The sequence below is a fragment of the Pungitius pungitius genome, chromosome 11, assembly GCF_949316345.1.
Source record: "Pungitius pungitius chromosome 11, fPunPun2.1, whole genome shotgun sequence".
NCBI classification, from domain to species: Eukaryota; Metazoa; Chordata; class Actinopteri; order Perciformes; family Gasterosteidae; genus Pungitius; species Pungitius pungitius.
The window spans coordinates 13,603,529-13,625,512 of NC_084910.1; the positions used below are offsets into that span (position 1 = coordinate 13,603,529).

At 41.7% G+C, this 21,984-nt stretch overlaps 3 protein-coding genes across 4 annotated transcripts; 1 reads left to right on the forward strand and 2 right to left on the reverse strand.

The window, feature by feature from the left end:
• Positions 1-292: 292 nt before the first annotated feature.
• On the reverse strand, positions 293-4,274 carry LOC119197262 (T-cell surface glycoprotein CD4-like). Its single transcript, XM_062565658.1, has 9 exons — positions 4,129-4,274; positions 3,181-3,222; positions 2,742-2,903; positions 2,481-2,621; positions 1,746-1,970; positions 1,534-1,617; positions 1,289-1,425; positions 1,089-1,153; positions 293-874 (listed from the first exon to the last, which is right to left on the reverse strand). The coding sequence occupies exons 2-9, from the start codon at positions 3,206-3,208 to the stop codon at positions 790-792; spliced, it is 927 nt and encodes a 308-aa protein (XP_062421642.1). The 5' UTR covers positions 3,209-3,222; positions 4,129-4,274; the 3' UTR covers positions 293-789.
• Positions 4,275-4,523: 249 nt separating this feature from the next.
• Positions 4,524-14,957, reverse strand: usp5 (ubiquitin specific peptidase 5 (isopeptidase T)). Of its 2 annotated transcripts, none has more exons than XM_037453333.2 (20): positions 14,641-14,957; positions 13,967-14,095; positions 13,751-13,817; positions 13,528-13,655; positions 13,092-13,237; positions 12,622-12,806; positions 11,802-11,896; positions 11,079-11,272; positions 10,744-10,815; positions 10,212-10,299; positions 9,943-10,068; positions 9,656-9,809; positions 9,193-9,355; positions 9,009-9,097; positions 7,485-7,670; positions 7,061-7,204; positions 6,800-6,942; positions 6,376-6,529; positions 6,150-6,234; positions 4,524-5,403 (listed from the first exon to the last, which is right to left on the reverse strand). In XM_037453333.2, exons 1-20 carry the CDS (start codon positions 14,746-14,748, stop codon positions 5,310-5,312), a joined length of 2,550 nt encoding a protein of 849 aa, XP_037309230.2. In that variant the 5' UTR covers positions 14,749-14,957; the 3' UTR covers positions 4,524-5,309. The 2 variants fall into 2 exon arrangements, with proteins under 2 accessions (XP_037309230.2, XP_037309231.2); XM_037453334.2 differs by having other exon boundaries at positions 7,542-7,670; positions 14,641-14,956.
• A 403-nt stretch (positions 14,958-15,360) lies between these two features.
• Positions 15,361-21,407, forward strand: p3h3 (prolyl 3-hydroxylase 3). Its single transcript, XM_037453347.2, has 16 exons — positions 15,361-15,775; positions 16,817-17,001; positions 17,091-17,249; positions 17,885-18,077; positions 18,178-18,309; positions 18,435-18,577; positions 18,710-18,799; positions 18,880-18,932; positions 19,026-19,105; positions 19,208-19,335; positions 19,423-19,518; positions 19,704-19,854; positions 20,005-20,122; positions 20,350-20,425; positions 20,508-20,648; positions 21,008-21,407. The coding sequence occupies exons 1-16, from the start codon at positions 15,472-15,474 to the stop codon at positions 21,176-21,178; spliced, it is 2,220 nt and encodes a 739-aa protein (XP_037309244.2). The 5' UTR covers positions 15,361-15,471; the 3' UTR covers positions 21,179-21,407.
• Positions 21,408-21,984: the final 577 nt, after the last annotated feature.

The following is a 21,984-nucleotide window of genomic DNA, read 5'->3' on the forward strand; positions in this document are numbered from 1 at the left end:
CCTGCATTATTTCTGCACCAGTTGTGGGGAATCCAGAGCTTCTGAATCAACACAGGCACCATTTAAAGTATATTCAAGAGCATGACATTGTCAACATACTCTTTAATATTATGAGAAAGCAGTTGGAAGTTATAATCTTTAGAAATTTCATTTTTTTAAAGCCTTTAGGGGGCCATGGTGGCCTTCTTTTCATTAACTAGCCACTAAACATATGTGTAGTGTCTATGTAATTACTGCTTTTGAAGAAAGAATTGAAAGAATTTTATCTCACGGATAGAAAAACTCCATCGTCCCAATTTGCTTTTGTGTTTATTGAAAGAGGAAAACTAGACACAACATCAATGCAGTTCTCTAATCTTGAATTTACCCATCATGGAAAAACAGTACACATGGACATATTTTGGCATCTACCAAATACACATTAACACAAGAGAAGAATTTATTTTTCAATGGATAGCACAAAGACGTTGTGTATTCTTTACAAGTTAACATGAGGCATAAATGACAAAAATAAGCACACACTGATGTTGTCCTCTCTTGCAGTGGAGGAGCATATTTGCATTTAGTTCCCTGGTTAAATTTGGTGAAAAAGTTCAAAGCACCCACATCATTACATTTGATTTTGATTTTCATCTTGAGCATTAAAAAAAGCAAATTTACATTCATGACGCATTCACACAAGGGTTCTTTTTCATTCTCTCTCTTTATCTATTTCTCCCTGCCCCTTCCTCTCAATCTCTCTCTCTCTCTTCATGTTTGTCTTTCCTTTCTTTCGATCTGTCTTTCATGTCACAGCATTAGCAGGGGTTGCAGAGGGGGAGCTGGTTGCTTCTCTCGCCGGCGTCCTTGCCGCGTTTTTGCTGCAGCTGCTGGGCTGCGATAAAGAGAGGAAAGAAGAGAAGTTTTCACACTAATTACGACACAATAATGAAGCACTTGGTAAAAGGCACAGTGAAAATGAAGGTCAAACAGTCATTTATATGAAGTGAATGGAGTCGATGAGAAAGCATCTGTAAAGTGAATAGATACAGCTGGAGAGGAGATAGAGTCATTCCTTTACTAGACAGAAGCCAGTTAAGAAGATTTACCAGTTACACTGGCAGTACTTCTTCGGCTTCAGTTGCTGTCCATTCTTCATCGTTTGAAATTTTCTCTGTAGCAGAAAGAAATGAAATCAAACTACAGTGATAGTGTTTGCTTCAGTCACCCATCTTCCTTCCCCCCACCTACCGATTGGAATCTACAGAGCAGCATGGGAGGATTCCCTGGGAGATTCTTCATCACTAACCTTCTTTCTTTTGATCCTGTTGCACAGGACAATGACGATGACCACGAGGAGAACCATAACCAGGAAGCCTAGTCCAACGGCGACCCAAACCCACCAGCTGAGGCCCAGCGGACTCCCAGGTGCAGGGGGAGTGACAGCTGGTTGAGCCGCGACGACATACCGTTGCAAAAAAAAAAACAAGGAGTCAATGACACATCATTGAGTACAGGATCCCTTTTGTTGTTACGTGCGGATGGAGGGTTTACCCGAGCGAACGCAGTCGGGGCAGGTTGGCCGCACGTCGTCCGTTGGGCTTCGGGAAGGGGATGGTGCAACTTCAGGAGCAGGTTCTGATGTAAAAACACAGCACATCTTGCTTGTAGCCACATAGGTAGCTTGTGACGGCGTTAAATCCACGTGTAAAAAGAAGGAAAACAAACATGTGCAAAGTATTTGGTAAAAGCCAAAGGTGTCCGACCTTTAATTTTGATGGTCAGGTTCCATCTGTACGGGTCCCCGTCGTGGGAGAACGTACACCCCCAGGTCCCTGCATCGGAGTGGTCGACAGATTTGAGTGACCCTGAGTGTGGACTTCCATCTGGTCTCACCCACTGCACTGCAGGGTCTCGGTCGGGACCCTTTACCCCACAGTGGAGCGTGGCCTCACTGCCCAGCTGGAGGTCATTGTGTGGGCTGACCCGGACTGACGCAGAAGGGGCGAGAGGGTACGGTGAGAACATCAGAGAGAGAGTTGAGGTCCTCATTCATATCATAGGGAACAAGGGAACACCCTTTGGATGTGATAGTAAGAGTTAAATTAATCACAATTAATTGCAAATTTTAATCTATTCTATGTCTCTTCTTTTATTTTTTTTCCATATATATTTTTTTCATTTTAATGCTCTCATCAACATATAACATACTTTCAAACGTACGTTCAAATCAAGGGTTCCTGTGTCTGTTTGGTAAATTACTATTATTATATTATTATTTCCTTAAATTATTCTGATTAGCAGTTGTTTAAAAAGACAATTATTTATTTTTTTGTTTTTTACTTAATTCCAAGAATAATCAGTCATTGATACAAATTTGTCTCAATATAATAAATTAGATTATCAATGGAAAGGATTTTTATACCAATAAATATATAGTAAACATGCACTTCTAATTTTCATTGTGACAATGAGATTTTATTTGTATGTCTTCAGCTCACCTGTGACCACAAGAAGTGTTTGTTCTCGACGTTGCTGATCTGCTTTGCAAAAGAACTTTCCGGCATCTTGTTCCTTCACTTTATCGATCTCTAGCTTTGTATTCATCTTCAACTTCGCCCTTTGGACAATATCAACTTTCCCTAAAGCAGAACATACATTGAGTGTGATTAAGGACATTCATTATCTTAAAACAATATATTTTGCTCCAGGTAATTTCAACCGTAGTTTTTTCAAAAGAGTTGCCGAAAGTTCGCCGGCACCTTTGCGACGGAAGCCGGACTGCCCATGAACTTGGTATATCAGGTCGTCTCTATGATGCCACTCCAGCAGGGAAGTGAAGGTGTCGACCCCACACTCCAAGGTGACCTTCTCCCCGGGATTTATGAGAACTGTTTTGCTTGCGGCACAAAGTGCACCAAGCGCTGAAGAGGGAGGATCACATTCATAAAGCAAGGAAAAATACAGCAAACACTGCGTATTTAGACAAAATTGTAGTATTGTAGTATGTTATTACTATAAAGTGGATATTCAATATTAAGTTAAAGGGCAGTTTATCAGGTTAAATCTGGCAGTAAAATACAACTGTAGTTATTTCCCCAGGTAGATTAAATAAAAAGGGACATATTTGGATCCATGTTACTGGCTCGTCTTTATCGTCAAGAAACTATTTAAAGTATTTTCAGAAGCATTTTTACTCACCAAACCCAAACAACACGATTGTTTTCATTTTAAATGACGGATCTGAGTGGAAAAAGTAACAAATATCAGTGCAGATAAAAGTATTTGATGAGAAACCATAATGTATAATGCAGTGGTTCACGGAGTGAAAGAGATAGCACACAGCTTCTGTTTGAGACAGAGCGCTTCCACAAAAAACATGTGATCCCTAACCACCGAGCTAGCTTTCTACTTCCTTCCTCACTCTACCTCAATGTAAAAATGCAGAGTTGCATGTAAAACTGCAGACTTGCATAAAAATATAAATAAAAGGTGACCAGGAAAATTCCATCTTTTGTTTCGGATCTTTAAAAATAAGGAACACGCACACTCACGAGAAAGCATGTAGAAATGCTTTGTTTGCTAGAATTTCTGACTGATACAGCAAAGAGTGGAAAAAATGATTCTCATGAGATTTCAGATCAGTGTTTTCATTACGGTTTCATGAATTTGAAAGGCTGAAGAATACATTTCAGTTTAAATATGTACATTAGTCAGACATCATATCTCTGATTAAGTGGAACCAAAACGGAACTAGTAGATATTTAGAACATATATATTGATAACTACATCTAAAAACTCTTTCACATAATGTGTTTTGTTCATGTTTATGAGGCAATGGTATAACATTTAGATAAGAAAAATCCCCTTTAGAATCCGATCCACCTTGATACATACAGACTTCAGGCTTTTACAGAAGGGTACATACATTTAATCTATGCTCTTACAAATTGGCTTCTAAACAAATTATAGTTTAAAAATAAAATAGGACACACTAAAACCTATAAAGGTACATTTTTATGACTAAGGTGGTTCATCCGTGTGAAGATGGACATTACGGTAGAAAAGGCACCGATTTGGAATAGTGAGTTTAAATCCAATGTTTCCAGCTTACAATATAAAACTTCACAATCTAGTTTGAGATCTTACCTTAATTTTGAAGCAGTGTCGTTGTAACTGAAGGCTTTCCTCGTCCTCTCGGTGCTCACTTTATCAAAAACCAAAGCACAAGGATACAGAAAGTGTAAAAAGGCGGAAGACGTGAAGGAACGCGATCTTCGACGTCGTGGGCCTATGCCAAACCTTCGCTCTTTGTGGGTTCTGCTCCTCGTGCTGGTGTTCACTCACAAACTAGGCCACGGACTCAGTGCATACATACATAAAGCTGAGAACTCGTTTCAGTGGCTTAAAATAAAAACACTGGTTTACAAAAGATCCAAACAACACAGGTAAGCACACTTTTTAACCTCGGACAGCTCACTTTTGATCATGATGTCGAAATCAAACGGAAAGGAACTGGTTCAGAAAAAAAGAAAACGGCAAAATGACAGACAACTCTTTATTTGTCACAGCAGAAGTAACAAAGGATTTGTTTGCAAAATAAAACATTAAACAAAAACCACCCAGATATCACCCTCACCAAACTAATGAAAAAACTGAGGATTAGCGTTTTGACTTGTTTTTCCTTTTTGTAACAAACATTTGAGCTGTTATTCATTTGGAGGACTAAGTGACATTTCTTCTCATTGTTGATGTTAAACAATGTTTTTTTTTATTTTTTATTACTTCCTCACTGAAACTGGCAGAGTAAGTTTGCTGCCCGGCTAAAAATGGTGACACCAAACTGCAACCGTCCAATGGAAGCAACACATTCTGATGGGGCAGTGACTACAACCTTCCGGACACGGATAATGGAGACAGCCAAGCAAGGAGTAAATCGATTAAGCAACCATCTCGTGTTCGGGGGCCTGTTTCATGAAGCCTTCTGAATTATCTGGATACATTTTCTGAGTAAAACCTGGAACACGTGTTTTAACCAATTGTACTCGGCAAAGTTTTCCAGGTAAATAAATGAATCTCTAAACAGGCGCATGGATTGTAATCAATGGAAAAAGATTCCCTCCTCAAACACCCTGTCCGACATCTGCAGTAATTATTTATTTAACTGGGTATATATGCGATCTGAGAGATTTATTTACACCTAAGTCAGTTGTGAAGCATGCCTGCGGATTTGTAAGAGCTTGGTGGGAGGTGACTATAAATGCTGTCTTGTGGGTTTGTGTAAGCGGCCACGATTCCCCTCCTTCGCCCCGGGTCCAACGTTTCTCGCCTCATTCAGCCACTCTCCGGTAGAAGTAGAGGTACCCCAGGTCTTTGGGAGGTTTCTCTGAAGCGCAGACCTTCTGATCGTTGAAGATTACCCACCTGTGAAAGAGAGAGATCTCTCAGTTCATGAAGAGCAACTTAACAAAACAGGTTATTTATTAAATTGTGGATACAAAAAGGGTGCCTTTTTAAATCTGATTAGAGAATAAAATGTCAGGGGAGTAAAGTGTCAGTTGCGTTGTGATTGAATGTGATGGCCAACAAAGTCATGGGAGTATTTTTAAAATGATAATTTGAGTAATCTCATTTATTCTATAAAAATAAAAGCTGTGTGAAAACTATAAGTTATCACAGTACAAAATCCATATTGTTTATTGAATACAAACTTAAAAACCACACATGCTTTTCCCCGTGTACCTGGAGTACAGAGCCCCCTGTTGACGCACTGTAGAACTAGCTACTACATTACATGAAGCCAGTGTATCTCAAATGGGGGTAATGTAATGGACTACTGCTGCGTTAAATTAGATTACTTTTTAGATATTGATTTAAAAAATGCCATTCATGCATTATTAAAAATAAAAGTTTAGTTTCAATGATCCACATGTTTAATCAATATTCCTGTTTTCGTTGCAACAGAAGGCCAGACGATCAATTCCCCTCTAATCAAGAGCAGAGGTCAGAATTTGTGAGTGATCTGTTTGTTGGTTCTTTAAGGTGCGTGTGATGTTCATGAAATAAATTCTCGCAGTGATATATTCTTACTATTCTATTCAGTTCTGACAAATGATGGCCTTGAAAGAGGGAGTAAAAAAAAAAAAAAAAAAAAAAAAAATCGCACTTACTGGTGATCCTTCTTGATGTGACAGACGTAGTGGCCGCACATTGTGCTCGTCCCCATGTGGCTGACGAATGCAAAGAGCTCATACTCTGAGAAAAAGAGAATTCATGATCAATTATAATTAGAACAAATATGATACACCTTACACAATATGAAAACAAATCATGAAGGCAACGTTGCTGCAGTCTACATTTCTTATCCTTCAACACACTCTCTTGCTGGAGACTTACTGCCGGCGCCGTCTTTGACACGAGGCCCGGGGGGAGGAGGGTCTCTGCCGCCCTCGCTCTCTGCGGCGGAGCGGCCGCCTTCCGACACGTCCATGGACTCCAGGTCATCCAGGTGGGAGAAGATCCAGTCCACGGCCCGCTCCAGGACATTGCTCTGCGACAAGCAAACGGCAGTTCAAGGAGACATTATTAGAGAATGCAGACAAATGGACTATTCCATCTCAAATATACGGTCTACTGGTAGAACCTTTAGCATGTTTCTTGTAGAATATCTAACTCCTGCTCATTTTTGTTGAGGTATTAATGGCGAAACAAACATCACTGTCTGAACACAAATGGCGCAGCTGTGCTTGTATTCACAGTGTTCCACTTCTAGAAAGGTGGCAGACCAAATCAGTCAAATGGACAGGAGAGGGATTCTAACCGTGGCTCGAAGTGCTTTGGTTGCCTGGTCCCGGCTGAAGCCCATTGAGACAATGGTTGCCAGGTGCTCTTCAGAGAGGCTCTCAGTGGGTGTGGTCCCGGGCCCGGAGCTGCAGCCCGGCAACACCAGGGGGGCTGCAAAGTCTACAGCCAATCAGAAGGAGCAGAACATTTGTGGGAGCGAGAGGAGTGACCAGATTGATTGAGAACTTGATTTCTGGTTAAAATAAATAAATAAATAAAATTGCACAGCTCTGCACACCTGGGTCATCCATATGGCTCATGATCCAATTCATGGCAGCATCGATTCCAGTGTTCCCAGTGTAATAAACAGCTTTCCTACAGGCCTCCAGAGGGAACCCCATTTCACATAACTGTGACACAGTGGAGTCATCAAGGACTGGAGCTGATGTGTCAAGAGGAAAAGGTTACATAAGTTGGATGTACGTTATGCGTTGAACATTGTTAATAAAATCAATGTCATGATGTAGGTCAATGCCCTCTATTTGGAGGCCAGGGCATAACCAACTTTTAACTAAATGTAACTCAAATCCCATGATACAAAAGCTTAAAAAAATATGTAAAAAAAATATGGCAACAGAAGGACGCAAGAAAAACGAAAAGGAGGAAATAAGTGGACAACTGGGAGTGAGACAGAAAAGAGGAGAAACGACAGACAGACTAACACAGCAGTGGGGAGTAGAGAGAGTCGTCCTCCTCGTTGCCATGGAAACCCAGGATACCTTTAACCTCCACATCTGGGGTCATGAGTGGGGGCGGGGCCACCTCTGGTAGAAGCTCTTCCCCTGGCTGCTGGCCCGTTGCACGCAGGGCGCTCAGGTCCAGAGTGTCAGGAACGTCAATGCTCACGTCTGCAGAGGGAAAACACCAATTACCCACTTCGACCCAAATATATACTTTTTTTACACACCTTTGGTTGAAGCAACATTGGAAAATGTGAGCTGCTAAAATGCATCATTGTGCTCAGAGTCGTCCTTTGCCTCTGAGCACCCCTGGCTGGTAAATATTCATCCCCAGGTAATGCCGAACAGCTGCCTTCCACTTGAGAAACATTTTAGGAAGATTTAGGATCTTTTGCATGTTGCTGCCAGGTTAATGCCAAAAACTATTCTACTGGAAAAAACCTCAGTTAATCAGTTCTTACATTTTTTTGATATCTTACCTACTACAAGTTTTTGCCAGAGAGCTGCGCATTTTGGTCCTTTCTTTTCTCATCTTGATGGTTTATGTAGAAAGGGAGTCAGGTTTAAAGCATTTAGTTTTGTTCAGTTTATATAGCTATTGTGGTTTTATTTATACTTTGGGAAGGTTAGTTATTCCGGGCAGTTTCAATAAATACAAAAAAAAAAAAAAAACCTGGAGGCAAACAATTGCAACCGTTGTTCTCCAAATCACCAAACCACATTAGTGCAAAATGGAGGCAAAGCCATCAATGGCTTCCAAAATCTCAGGAATTCAAATTTAATGTGTGTTAACAAACTGCACGGGAAATTTTAAAAATGTTTGTTGCCAGTGTAGTGAGAACTGGAAATCAGCGTTGAGCATGTAAAATACAGTCAACACAAACTCTACGCTTATGAGAGGAAAGAGACTTGGTGCAATTACTCGCAGTAGCAGACACCAACCAGTCACTTAGGAACAAGTGTTTTGCATTTGGCATCGGTTTATGACAACTGTATAAACGACAGTGAGCCTGAGATCACGGAAAGAAATAAAGTAGAACCAAACACGGAGAAGCAGCATTTAGGTTTTTTCTCAAAATATTTGGAATGCAGACTCTCAGTGGCTTCAAATGAAGACCGAAGACCTCTCGGTTTGCTGCTGCCTTTAATTGATCCGGATAAAGTGCATGCTATTGATTTGATAAACTTCACTGCAACTTGTATTGTTGTTTATTGTCTGTTAAGTTTCTAACATTTGCTTTTCTTCTGCCTGATGTTTTAATGGGGTAATGCAGTGGACTTTGAATGTGCCTTGTTGAAATGTGCTATACAAATAAATTTGCCATGCCTGTACTTCATGGTTTTCTGTATGTGTAAATGGTGTATACAACATATGTACAACACTCAGCCCTTCAAACCATAATTTAAAATGAGCAGATATCCAATTCTATTATTAGGAATACACAATTGTGTATAAAAACAAAAAATGTCTTTTTAACAAAATCTTTTAATAATATCTTTGCTCACCCAGTTTTTTGGGAACCCAGTCAAGGCCAAAGGTGAACTTCTTAATTTGGATGACCAGGTGGTCGGGGAAAGAGGCAAAGCGGGTTGTTCTGAAAAATGAGAAGAAAAGCTGTTATTAATAAATACATCTTGGGATCGGTTTTCTTGGGATCACTTTAAGCATGCGTGGCTGTCTCTCTTGTACTTAGTGGCAGAAGTCTTGGACTGCACAGCCGAGCTCCAGAAGTCTGTGAGGATCTCCGGTTCACTGAGGGCCGCCATGCAAGCTGTGAAGGGGATTTGTGCGCGCACTGTGGGGGCGGATGAGTCTCCTTCCTCACGCCGGCGCTCCGCCTCCTGAAGCTCTTCTGTTTTAAGAAAAACCCTCATTTATGAGACAAGGCTTTTAAAACCACTACGCAACGCTCGCCGCTTCCTTCTGTCACCAACGCTGCAGTCAAGTTTTCTGCCACAATTACCTTGTTTCTTTTAATCCGATTGAGAAGTTGTAAAAAAATTCGGAATTTTAGAAGATCCATTTTTTTTCCCCCACCAAGTTGAGAACCCTTTGAGTTGTTGCATGTCATCCCCTCTTTCCTGCCTATCTGCCCAACAATCCAATACAGACAAAAAGCAAAGAAAAACAACAATAATAACTGGCCCTTCACCTGTGTTGGTAGCCTGGTCCATCGGCACAGGCAGCTGGACGATGTAATCCACACGCTGCGTGTACTTGGCTTTCTGCGATTGCTGACACACAATCCTCTCCTCAACCAGGAACCTGAAGGCTTCGGATGGGTTGGACCCAGAGCGACAGTTCCTCTGCGTGTGTGTGTGTGTGGAGGGGGGGGGGGGGGGGGGGGGGGGGGGGAATAGATGAAGAGAGGGAATAGATGAAAATAATATATGAAAGCTTGGGGCCAAAGAGAGCTGCAGAATTTTTGTATTTCTTTACCTCCACCATGTTTATGAAGTGCAATAAAAACTCCTGAGCATCCTGTTGTCGATTCGTAGAGAACTCTGCATGGCCCCGCCCAACAAGTGCTTTAAACATTCGTGGTGCTATACCAATTTGGTCTCCCTGCAAAAAAAAGCATCAAGATTTGTCAACAGTGAGGGTTAATATTAGTTACACCACAATTCAACTTATTTCTGAGTGTATCTCCCATATGTGCCATGGATAACTTAACACTAAATACACTGTGACTGAACGCGTTTTCCTACCCTGGGTTCAGATGCACCATTTTCATCACCAGGGTCTGGCGCTGGTTTGGAATACTCTCCTGACAACAGACCATAGCCGAGCTTGGCTCTGTGATAAACAAACACAGCTGACATCACTGCATCCAACAATATACCAGAGGGGGATTTGGATAAAGGCCAAGACGTATTTTACTTAAAGGAAACAAAAAAACATGCGAGAATGTCTTATCTTAGATAAGAACCTTATCTTGGGTGGGTATAAGAAAGTTTATGAATTATTTGAATTAGGCAGATGACTTTATTTATTCTAGTGTGAAAATGATGGCAACATTTTCACTTCAAATGGCAAAAGAGGGAAGGGTGTTTGAATGCAAGTGTAATTCTTCTATCTAAAAAGAGGTGTGCAAAACATAGCACTTTATTTTTTAAATATACTATTCAAAGGTTGTCCTTTGCTTTCCTGTCAAACAACTGAAAGAATGCTTTTAAACATCTAATGGTTACACAAGAGCTTGTCATAAATAATAACCAGACATTGGAAGAGAGAACTCACACTTGGGTTTTGAAGTCCTGGGTGGGGTCACTTGGGGCTTCATCAATGATCTTATCAATGTTAGACACGTATCTGGAAAGCAATAAGAGAAGGATATGAAACAGATTATTTTCATTTAGCATTTTAAGGTTAATGAAGACTTTTAAAAATGTGATTTAAAAATATATATATATATTTATATATATATATTCAACTCATCTGCTTGGTGACTATATTTGGATCGCAGTGTGTCATGAGAATCAACATTGTCTTTTATACATCACAGAAAGTGAGATGACATAACAACTTTGACTAAAAAGAAGGATGGGGGGCTACGAGTGGAAGAAGGTACTGACTTGTTCTGGAAATCTGGAACGGTGAAGAGCACTTGCATGACGGAGTTGAGGTAGCAACTGTTACCCAGATTCTTCATGCCAGTCAAACCGGCCCCAAACATGGGCCGCAGGGTGGTCCCCGACTCCTGGATTACCTCCCACTCCCCCACACGCTGGTTCACAGCGATTTCCAGCTCTGTCATTGTCCGTTCGGTCTGAGAGCAGAGAGGTGAAGAGAGAGAATGAAGGATGCAGTGTATGCAAAAATATAGTGTTGAGTAAAACAAAACTGCATAAAAGAAAAGTATAGGGCAAAGCTATGAATGGTAACCAGAAAACAGAATTAACAGGTGTGGCGTAAAGCAGGCTGATAAAATAATCGTCATGCAAGAAAACTTTACAACACTGTATTCATATTTTTCATCAGTAATATCATAATCATTCAATTATGTGTTTGAAAAACAAGTATAATGGAGTAGTTAACAGTGAGCTGGAGGGAGGGTAAAATAAAAGCCAGCATGAAAGGATTGGCATATTATTTCCTAAGACAACTCATCTATAGCATTAGAATAATTTGCACTCCAACACTGCAGATGAACAAAAGGTCCAATATCTTTCACGAACTTTGTACCACATGAATTGTGAAGTAACTTTGAATTTAATTAAATGTTGAATATAGCAAAACATTTGAACATACAAGTCGATTTCATATTTGTAAAAGTGCAACGTAAATACTAAGCTTACCTTCTCCATGGTCATCATGTTGATGCCAAAGTGAGCCAGGTGCTCTGGTAACTTGGAATCCAATACCATGTCATCCTCATCATAGGAATACACATCTGAACATACACAACAAGTTGTGGAAATTAAAGCAAATAAAGTTCAACACTTTGGAAAAAGGCAGATTCTGCATAAAGTAAGGCAAGTTGTAATAATAGAAAAGCCCCATAGCCAATATTATGGCATCGAATTTAACCCAAATCCTGTTTTGTTATCCCTTCTGCATTCTTAAAATAAAATAAAACATGTGTTTAAATGTATCGTTTAGATTTGTATTATAAATTGTCAGAGAAACAAAAGATGACAAATTCCTATTTATGTGTCAGCTGGTAGTGTCTGTGTGATGATAGCTGAATGGCCAGCAGGGGCACATGAGAGCAAGTAAATAAACTTGCATTTTGCAAAACAATTGCCTAGAATGACCCACCCCAGGATCTAAACTGACAAAACTAACATTTGATGGGAGTTTATGTCATGAAGCTGAGCAGATTATTTGCTACATATGCCTGAAAACTGAGCAAGCAGTGAATTTGACCTTGGATAGTAATTGATTGGTCACTCATTCAACAAGCTGATTTGTAGGACAATTTCCGTTCATATTTGTTAGATTATAAGATTTAAGCATAAAGACCAACAAGTTTTGTTGCTCAAAATCTATGGCTAACATGCTTTGTGTAGCAGACTGCAGTCATCAAAACAGTTTGATTAAATGTTCAAAAATAGATTCCACCAACTACAAGAAACATTTTTAACAACACAATTATTGTTCCTGCAAACTGCTTACCTGCTCCATCAGGAGTGATAGTACCAAGTTTGACAGCAATTGGGTATCCTGTCTCCCGGAAGTGTAGAAGGGCATGATTGTTGCCCCCGGAGCCATCAAAATACCTACGACCACACAGCAATTTGCCGTCGGTCAGGTTCATCCAAATATTCTCCTGCAGGTCGCACACCTCACACCGCCAGCCGCTATGAGGTAGAAAAGACAAGTCACACACTCTCGAATAAAAGTGTTTATGAACATAATGTTTATACTGCACTTGAATAACTTGGAGGACTTGACTAAATAGATCTTAACAGCAATATCTATCATAGATTGCATAATCTAAAACACAACAGCATTTATGTACTTATTATGGATCAATGAATCCTAAAGGCAAGACTGTCTTTGCGTACATTCTTGCATTTGTAATTTGCAAATAACGCAATAACGCTACTTGTTATGTTAATCCAAAAGATAAAATTGACTCTCACCTGGGAGGGATCTTGACTCCATTGTCAAGCTGTTTAAGGTCAGCAGCATGCCTTGATTCCTGTCTCACCTCTCCATCCCATTGTTGAACTTGTAAGGCATGAGACACTGAATCGGCTGCCATTATACCCGCCATTGACAGGGACACCTTGAGGGTCAATAAAAAAAAAACAACAGGAAGAGATTAATCCTGACTAACAGCTGGTAATAAAACTCCTTCACAAATTGATAACTGAAAGTAACCAAGCATGTGAGCATGTGCCATAATGTTAAATTACGGAATTTGTGTCAGGTATTGTTTGAAAGCATTTAAGACTATTTCAGTATTAAAACAAAGTGATATCATCAATTCTCATATTGTATAGTAAGTACATTGCCGTTGTGACGCAGACTGAAGCTTAACAGAATTATCTTGCCAGAAGAGACACATGATCTCACCCGCTCTCTCACAACATCGGGCATGGTAGCAAGGTCCTCTGATGTCACTTCCTGTCTATCAGGTAAAATGACCACCTTTACATCTTCCTCATACAGCTCCTGCTCCACATCAAACCCTCCTTCAATCCCTGGACAAAAAAGAAACAAAAAGGGAGGTAAACACGGGCCGTCTCAAACGAGGACACCTGTTTTATCTGTATTTGTGGAAATACTCAAGACTCACCTATAGCCAATCTGGTGGGCTTTTTCTTTGGCGGGTGTCCAGATCCAGAGCTAGTGTCATCTTCCTTCTGTAAGAACAACATAGCATATCAGTGCGTCTAGATAGTAGTTCAGGTAAAGATAGTGTAAATCATCATGTGAATAAGTGTAAATGTCGACTTGACCGCAGTGTTTAGTAAAATTAAGTCATAAAGTAGATTAAAATGTTCACTGGTACCTTAGCCTTGCGAATCCGGGTTATGTGTAAGTAAGCCTTTTGGCCAGTCCGGGCATGGTACCTGTCCACATACTGACTTCCAAAGCCAAGGAAACTGTTCATGCACACATACAGTCCTCCTTCGCTTTCCTGTGAAGAAGAAACACACAAAATGGAATGTTACAACCTGTCCATATCTCTCTGCAATGTGACACAATGCTAGAAAGTTTAAGCTGAACAAAATGTGTTGGTCTAGGATGTCACATCAGCAGTTCACTAACTACTTTAGCATCCTGCTTTCGCGTGCAATGAAGCTTAAAACGTATTTAATTATACTAAAGTCCACGATATAATTAGAACAGAACACGTAGAAACTATGGGCTTCAAGACGTTAAAAAATACATTAATCGGCTAAACTAGCTTGTTAGCTACTTTGACAGTATACCCAGTTACACTGACATAGCTAACGTTAGCCAACAGGCTAGAGTAGCTAACTTTCCATTGCAGTTCATTATTAGCTTAGCTAACGCTAGCTTGCTAGTTATTTCAAACCGGAAAAAATAGGACGTCAGTGCGTTGAAGTAGGACACAATGACCAAACGTTCCGTTAGACAAAAAAGAGTGTGAGTGAACGATAAATAAAATAACACTGTTTATTGGCTGATGTTTTGATTTGTAAAGGGAAGATGGCTCACCGGCGAGGAAAATGACAAGGCGCATTCGTCTTTGTGGACACGGTCCCCGGGCTTCGGAACACGAATTGTGGATAATACCGACATCAAAACCTCACCAACCTCCGCCATGACAAGCTAGCTAACTCCGCTCTTTGGTGGGAAACTTGGTTCTCTTTGTTTATACCCCCAGCCACTGTATTTCCGGGGCTCGGTAGAGTGTCTGTGGTCTAACCCGTCTGGTGTTGTCTGTGTTTGGCTGAATGAATCATGAGACGATGCCTTGTATTGAAGGGAAGGCCGAACAAACAGTTGCCTGAACGCCGAGGCGCTGCGCCTCGTTACCGTAAAGTGTGGTGTGTGTGGACAACCGCGGCGACTTAATCACGCAGCACATTTATATTCATGTCGCTTTTAGCGAAACCAATTAACTTCTTAAAATATCACTGCAAATGGATCACCGATTAATCAGCAGATTATCGATTTACACGTTCACAGGATATTTTCTAATGTCAGTTCAACCTATTTTCTGAGGTTTACGGTAACGGCCGTTGAATTGAACCGACGGCTTTCCCTGGCGGCGCCATCGCGGTACTGCAGCTCCACTCGCCGGGTAACTAAAGCCCGTTAAACAAGTCGTCTGGGCAGCTGAAAACACTTCAATCCATCACATCTAGCTTGATTTAAACCGTAACGTGGCTGCTTTATCAAACGTAAACGCGATGAGGAACACCCTATTATGTTATACTATATACTTTCTTTATTGCACTTTCCTTCACTCCCCAAATATTTCCTTAGTCCCACCTCTTCCCCCTGCTCCGTCTCCCCCTCCGCGGGGTTGGTGAGTCTCCCACCATGGCTGTGCCCTCGGGTCGTCGCGCCGTCTACGTGGCGCTTCGTGTTTTCATCGGTGCATTAATAACGTTTTTTCACTTGACTTCGGCAACTCCGGGGAGAGTCGGCTCGAGTGTGCAGTCCCTGCTGCAGCCGTATGACTGGTTATATTACAGCGGAGTGCGCTCATATTTTGGGAACGAGTGGGCGAGCGCCGCAGAGCTGCTGGAGAAAGCCGTCATAACCAAGGAGTCACTGTCCAGAGTGCGCAGGCAGTGTCACGATGAATGTGCGGCAGCGGGGAGAGATGCGTTTGATCAACTGGGTATGTCGCGATGTAAAGGCCCACAGTGTGTGTATGTGCGTGCGTGTGCTCGCTCACGTGGGTGCAGAGGGAGAGAGACAGAGAAGTGCTTACATGTAATTCAATGATGGGCCAAATTGGAATGTTGTACTTTTTCAGTAGATATTCATGAGTAATTATTTCATCTACATGGGCAATACTTGGATTCAACTCACCTTTGAATTATACAACACTGTTAGTTGTTAATAAAACGTAATACTACACTGTCACTACTTCACCGTGGCCTATGCCCTGTGGTTCCCAACCATTTCCCCTTTGAATGAAGGCCTGTTTACTTGGGGCTTTGGTGTGTAACTACAACAGTTATCAACAAAGTTATTTAACCAAGTGTTCATCATCAGATTGTTTCCTCTAAAGAACGTTTGAGGCCCAAAGACGCTGCTGAATGTTTTCAAATGTTTCCAAGAAAAGACAGAACAAAAACTTTCATATTGTTTTTCTTTTTACTCATCTTGTGACCCATCAAATGTGTCTTGGTTATGTCAGATTGAAGTTACTCAAACTAACTACTCTGGATTATTACTTTTGGAAAATTACAATTGGTCATTAGCAACTTCCCTGAATCTCAGTTTCTGCATTGCATAATCAATGTCAGGAAACGTTATATGAATTAGGTATATTGGTTTGTAAATATTTAGCATTAAAACTCTTTAGTTTAGCAAAGTTCCGGTTTTATTACTAGATTTTATGTGAATTAACATGAAATAACTCAATTATAATAATAATAATTTAAATATAAGGTTTATCATTATCTGCTCAGACTGGAGGCTAATAATTAACCTTTTACATTATCATTAGCAGATATAATCCATTAGGTTTCCAAATATATCTATTAGTTTTTAAAATTACGATTGTGTAAAGGGCCATATGGTCACTTTGCGAGCTTGCAATTTAACGATTTTGGAAACAATTATTAATTCGACATTATTATTATCTTTTGTTTTAAGGACAGACAGTGTTTAATGGTACATCAAAAACCACTAACGTTTCCCGTCTTGCTAGACTCAGCAGGGGGGAGTCTGTGGGACCTGTGGACCTTGGATTGGATTCAGCGGAAGGCTGAATGTTTGAGGTTCTGTACCGGACGCTCCGTCACACCTGCAGCGCAGCTTCCTGTATCCACCGACATTGAGTATGAGTTCAGCACGCGCAACGCCTACAACTTCCTGCAGGTCATATACTACAAGGTGAGCTTCAGAGCGGCCTTTAGGGACATACGGCTCAATGTCCATGTGTGACTCTCTAACCCCTTATCGCTCTCCTCTTCCTGCATCAGTTGGAAAAGTTGCAGAAGGCGGCATCGGCGGCTCACACCTACTTTGTGGCCAACCCCAGTCACTTAGAGATGAGGAACAACATTGAGAAGTACAGACGAATGGAGGGGGTGACCGAGGAGGCCTTCCAGGACAGGGAGCTGGAGAATGAGAGACACTGGGTGAGGAGGGAGGGAGGGATGACGTCTTTGTTAAGGAGCAGGTGTTAGGTTAACGTTATCCATAAATCATGGAGTGTAAGGTCCATGAACTGCTTCGGTTTGCCTGTTCCTTTACAAAATAGAGCTAAATAGAAGCAAAAGAGTAGTATATGGAAAATAATGGTAAAGAGATGCACTTAACATTGACATTGTGTTTGACTTTGCCTTTGAATTTCACCACTTTCTAAGGGAGTTGAATTTTATACACACATGTACAACATTTTTTGGGCTGCACAGGACTTATCTATTGAGTCAACATTAAAAGGAGGGACAGTCTTCTTTGTGGCAGAAATAAAATGAAGATTTGATGTCCCAAGGGGTTGACTTCCCTCGCTCTCGTCCTCACTTTCTCTCATCCAACAATGTAATCTAACACCGCCTTTACTTATTGACGACTCCACTTACTTTGTCTATTACTCTTTTGTTATAACATGATACGGCTTGTCTGAACTAGTCTTTAATTGTCCATGTAATGGCATGGCTTTCAATCCACCCAAAATGTTATATACACAACAAGTCAACGTTTTTACTTCTACTTCATCAGTAAAAATGAAAGCAGAATCTTTTTTGAGAATACATCATTTGTTTTTCTCCAGGTCCTGTATGATTCTGCTGTTCAGTACGAGGCCTCCTCTGACTGGGTGCAGGCATCAGAGAAATGGAAAGCTTGTGTGAATAGGACCCTCTGGCAGACGGACGAGTGCAGGGTGCAGTGCGAGGTGACCCCCCAAAGGCTGCCAGAGGACAGGGGAGTGGAAAGTAATCATGGTGTATTCGAGAAGGCCGCAGGTATAAGATGAAAAAAAAAGACTAAAAAGGAACCCAAACTGAGGCTTTACTTTTCTGCAAAAAGAGAAGAAAAATGACCGAGCATTTCTTTTCCATCTAGCTCTGTCCCTCTCCCTGCTCTCGTGCCGGCAGTCCTGTGTGACTCAGGTGGCAACGAGACCCGGAAGGCTTTCTTCTCAGGAGGACTTTCTGCCCACACAGCTGGAGCATCTGCACATTGCACAGTTTAAAGGTCGGGGTTCAGAGGTCAAACTGCACCTGTGCATCTTCCTCTGAATATTCTTTGTCAGTATCTTTTCACCTTCAAGTGCCGCTCCTATCCCTAACCCTTATTTTGCATTCCTGCTTCCCTTGCAGCTGGTGATGTAAGTGGAGCAGTGCAGACACTTCGATCCCTACTCTTGTTTTACCCCTCTGACAAGGACTCTTTAGACAACCTGCAGCTCTACTATGAGACACTAGGGGGAGACACAGAGTCACCAGGCACACAGCCTGCCCAGGTAACACTTAATGTCCATTACATTCTAGTAAAATCGAACATTTTTAAGATTAACTGTTCTGTCCTCTTTTAGAGATGGAGTCTTGAAATACATGTTTAATTTCCTAATGTTCACACTGTATTTGTCACACAGGAAATTGTCGGATACATTAGTCGCGCTTTAGAGGAGAAGAGGCTTCTTTATTTTGGGGTGGAGAACCTAGATTTCAGTTTCACAGACCCAGTAAGTACAGAGGAAAACGTAGGCGATTCTCATCCGCAACATTACAACCACAAATCAAATTCTTTCTCTTTCCTTTTAAGGATCTTTGGACTCCGGAACACGTTGTACCTGAATCACTAAGAAATAATTGGAGGTGAGAATGACAGAAGACAATACGCTCGGTGTCAAGAGCTCTTGTAAAAGTTATTGGGAAGTTAACTTAACGTTACTATTTTTTCACTGTCAGAGCTGAAAAAGAGAAGATAAATGATAAATTAAAGGAAGGGGAGCAGGTAGAGGAAGTGGATGAAAGTGGCTTTTTTTCAGGTGAGACAATAACCCTCTTGTACCAGTTTGCCAGCCTGTATACCAGCAGTTAAGATTGTGCCAATTTCTTCTTTCATCCTTTATTATCTGTCCTTCCTCCAGGTGGTCCGGTCCTTCAGGCGGGTGTCACCATCACCATGGATGACGAGCTAATGAACGGGACCAACCGCGTAGTACTTGACGGAGTCATGACAGAGAAGGAGTGTGACACAATATTGCAGTTAGCCAAAGTAAGTTTGGATCCTTCAAAGTCGGTTCTACTTACACAGGAAGTGGGGCACTCTCTTCCTTCCATCCTTTCATCTTGTCTCCCACAGGCTGCAGCATCTGCTGGGGATGGTTACCGGGGACGGCGTTCCCCGCACACGCCCCATGAGACGTTTGAGGGCCTGACCGTCCTCAGGGCTGTGAAGGTGGGCGAACAGGGGAAAATGCAAACAGAAACATGACGTGTTTTTAAGCAAACCTAAATAACCTTTACTTAAAATGAAATTGACTACATGTGAATTAAATGAAGACACAAGCATCATATAATCTTGGTGTGTCGTTCTGATATGCTCTCGCGTAATTCACAAAGTGAGGTGTTTTTCTACCTCAGTTAGTGCAGGACGGCATGGTGAACCAATCAGACGCCCGGCTCTTACACGAGCTGGGAGAGAGGGTGAGAGTGCTGCTGCACTCCTACTTCAGGAGCCCCCCGGATCTCTTCACCTCGTTCACACACCTGGTCTGTCGCAGCGCTATCGCGGGTAACACCAACATTACCCACATCTTTCTTGACGGAAATGATTATTTCTTGCTGAAGAAAATGCAATAGATGTGGAACAAGAACAACTACTGCTTTCATGCTGGGAATTAAGACGCTAGCAAAAACACAGTTGTATTTTTTATGCCCTTAGGTGATCAGGAGGGCAGGCTGGATCTGTCTCATCCTGTCCACGTTGACAACTGTCTCCTTGAGCCGGAGACCAATCAGTGCTGGAGGGAACCACCAGCATTCATTCACAGAGACCTCAGGTACACGGAAATGATCTTATCAGCAGGGAGAACAGGGCAGCCAAAAATATCTATTGTGTTTGTAATGATGTGTAAAACTGCATTAGAACAATAGGCATTAATAATTTGAAGATCAAGTTAACCTTCTGTGATTCAACAGGGGAAGTGTAACTTATTTCATTTAATATGCAGTTTAGCTGAGACCATAATGGTTGCTTCTATGGCTAAATGACCGGTTTCTCTCACAGTGCCATTCTCTATCTGAATGACAACTTTGACGGAGGAGAGCTGTTCTTCACTAACAGGGATGCTAAAACAATAACAGTAAGTCCCCCTTCAATCTTAATCGCAGGTTCCACCCGAGCTCCCTTTCCTGAACCTCTTCCCTCTTCCTCCGTGTCTCCAGGCTCGAGTAAAACCTAGCTGCGGTCGCCTTGTGGGCTTCTCCTCGGGTCCAGTAAATCCACACGGTGTTACCGCGGTGACCAGAGGCCGTCGGTGTGCGCTGGCCCTCTGGTTCACAAAGGAGAAGATTTACAGGGACATGGTGAGCGTAATGACGGCACACAGCAGTGACTTCATCCTCGGGGCGAACTTTTCGCCTGCAGTCACGAGTTTGTTAATGTCGTGAGGCCGGTGTTGGATAACAAGACCAGCGAGCAGTGCGATGCAAATGTGGTGGTTGTTTTCATGTTTTAGCATTTGCGAAAGCCTGGCTTTTGATTATACCACATCAGGGTCCTTTAGATGACGAATCTAAAGGACACTGATACATACTTGAAATAGTTGAAAGTGGCAAGTTGAAATCATAAGTAATAAAACACCCTCCAGTGACTGCTGTTCATCCACAGCTACGTGGACCCACTTATAGATAGATAGAGGACCACTGTGGTTTGTCTCCCTCAGGAGCGAGAAGAGGCAGAGCTCCTGTGGGCCGCAGATGGAAAGAGTGTGGCAAAAAAGGACGGCGAGGAGCCGGAGGGCGGCGCCCCCCCCGCCAGGAACGCTCGGAGCCAAGCGCCGACTGAGAGGAGCAGAGGCAGAGGCAGGGTGACGGGGGGCAAAGATGAACTGTGAGAGGGACAACGCATCCGACGGGATCAACATACCAAACCGGAACCCATCCTCACCTGCATCCACATCTACTCCCTAAAGCTACTTGATTGTTTGTTCATTCTGTATTTATACTGTATATGGTGAAAGGGGGCCAAACATCGTCTTCTTCTGCCTCTAAAGTCAATCTGGAATTTTGTTTTAACGGCTTACCGACCGATTCCTTTAAAAAAAGAATAAAAGAAGAATTTAACCAATGTTGTAAGAGCGGAATATACAATATTAACCCAATTGAGAGACTAAAAGGGAATTGGGGACAAAAAGAGAGCAAAAAATATGGAGTTAATCGATTGAGGGATTACCTCACACCCACTGCCGCTTGATTAAAAACAAAACTAGGAGGTTGATACCTTCCTTAGTCTCTTTCTGTCTTTTAAGAATTTAATATAACATATATACAATCCCAGCATCCCAGCAGTAAGAAACAAAAAGTAGTTTTATTAGTATAGTACATCAGTAACTATAGTTCAAATCAGTAAGAGGGCGAAAAAGGGAACACAGAGAGATGGAGAGGTGCACAGGGGGAGAAGCTAGAAATAGAGAGATTATTGTTAATCCCTCATAAATGAGTGCATTTGTTTACGAAGCTTAAAAAATCCCCCATTTAGAATATGGAATAGTAATCCAGCGAGAGATCATTTAATCATTCATGTCCACGAGAGTGTCATTTGACCACCCTCTTCCGTCTTATCCTTCCCATTAAAAACACTGCCTCCTTTTCAGCCCCCTCAGCTTTCGTCGAGTGCATTAGATACCGAGTCGAGGACCGT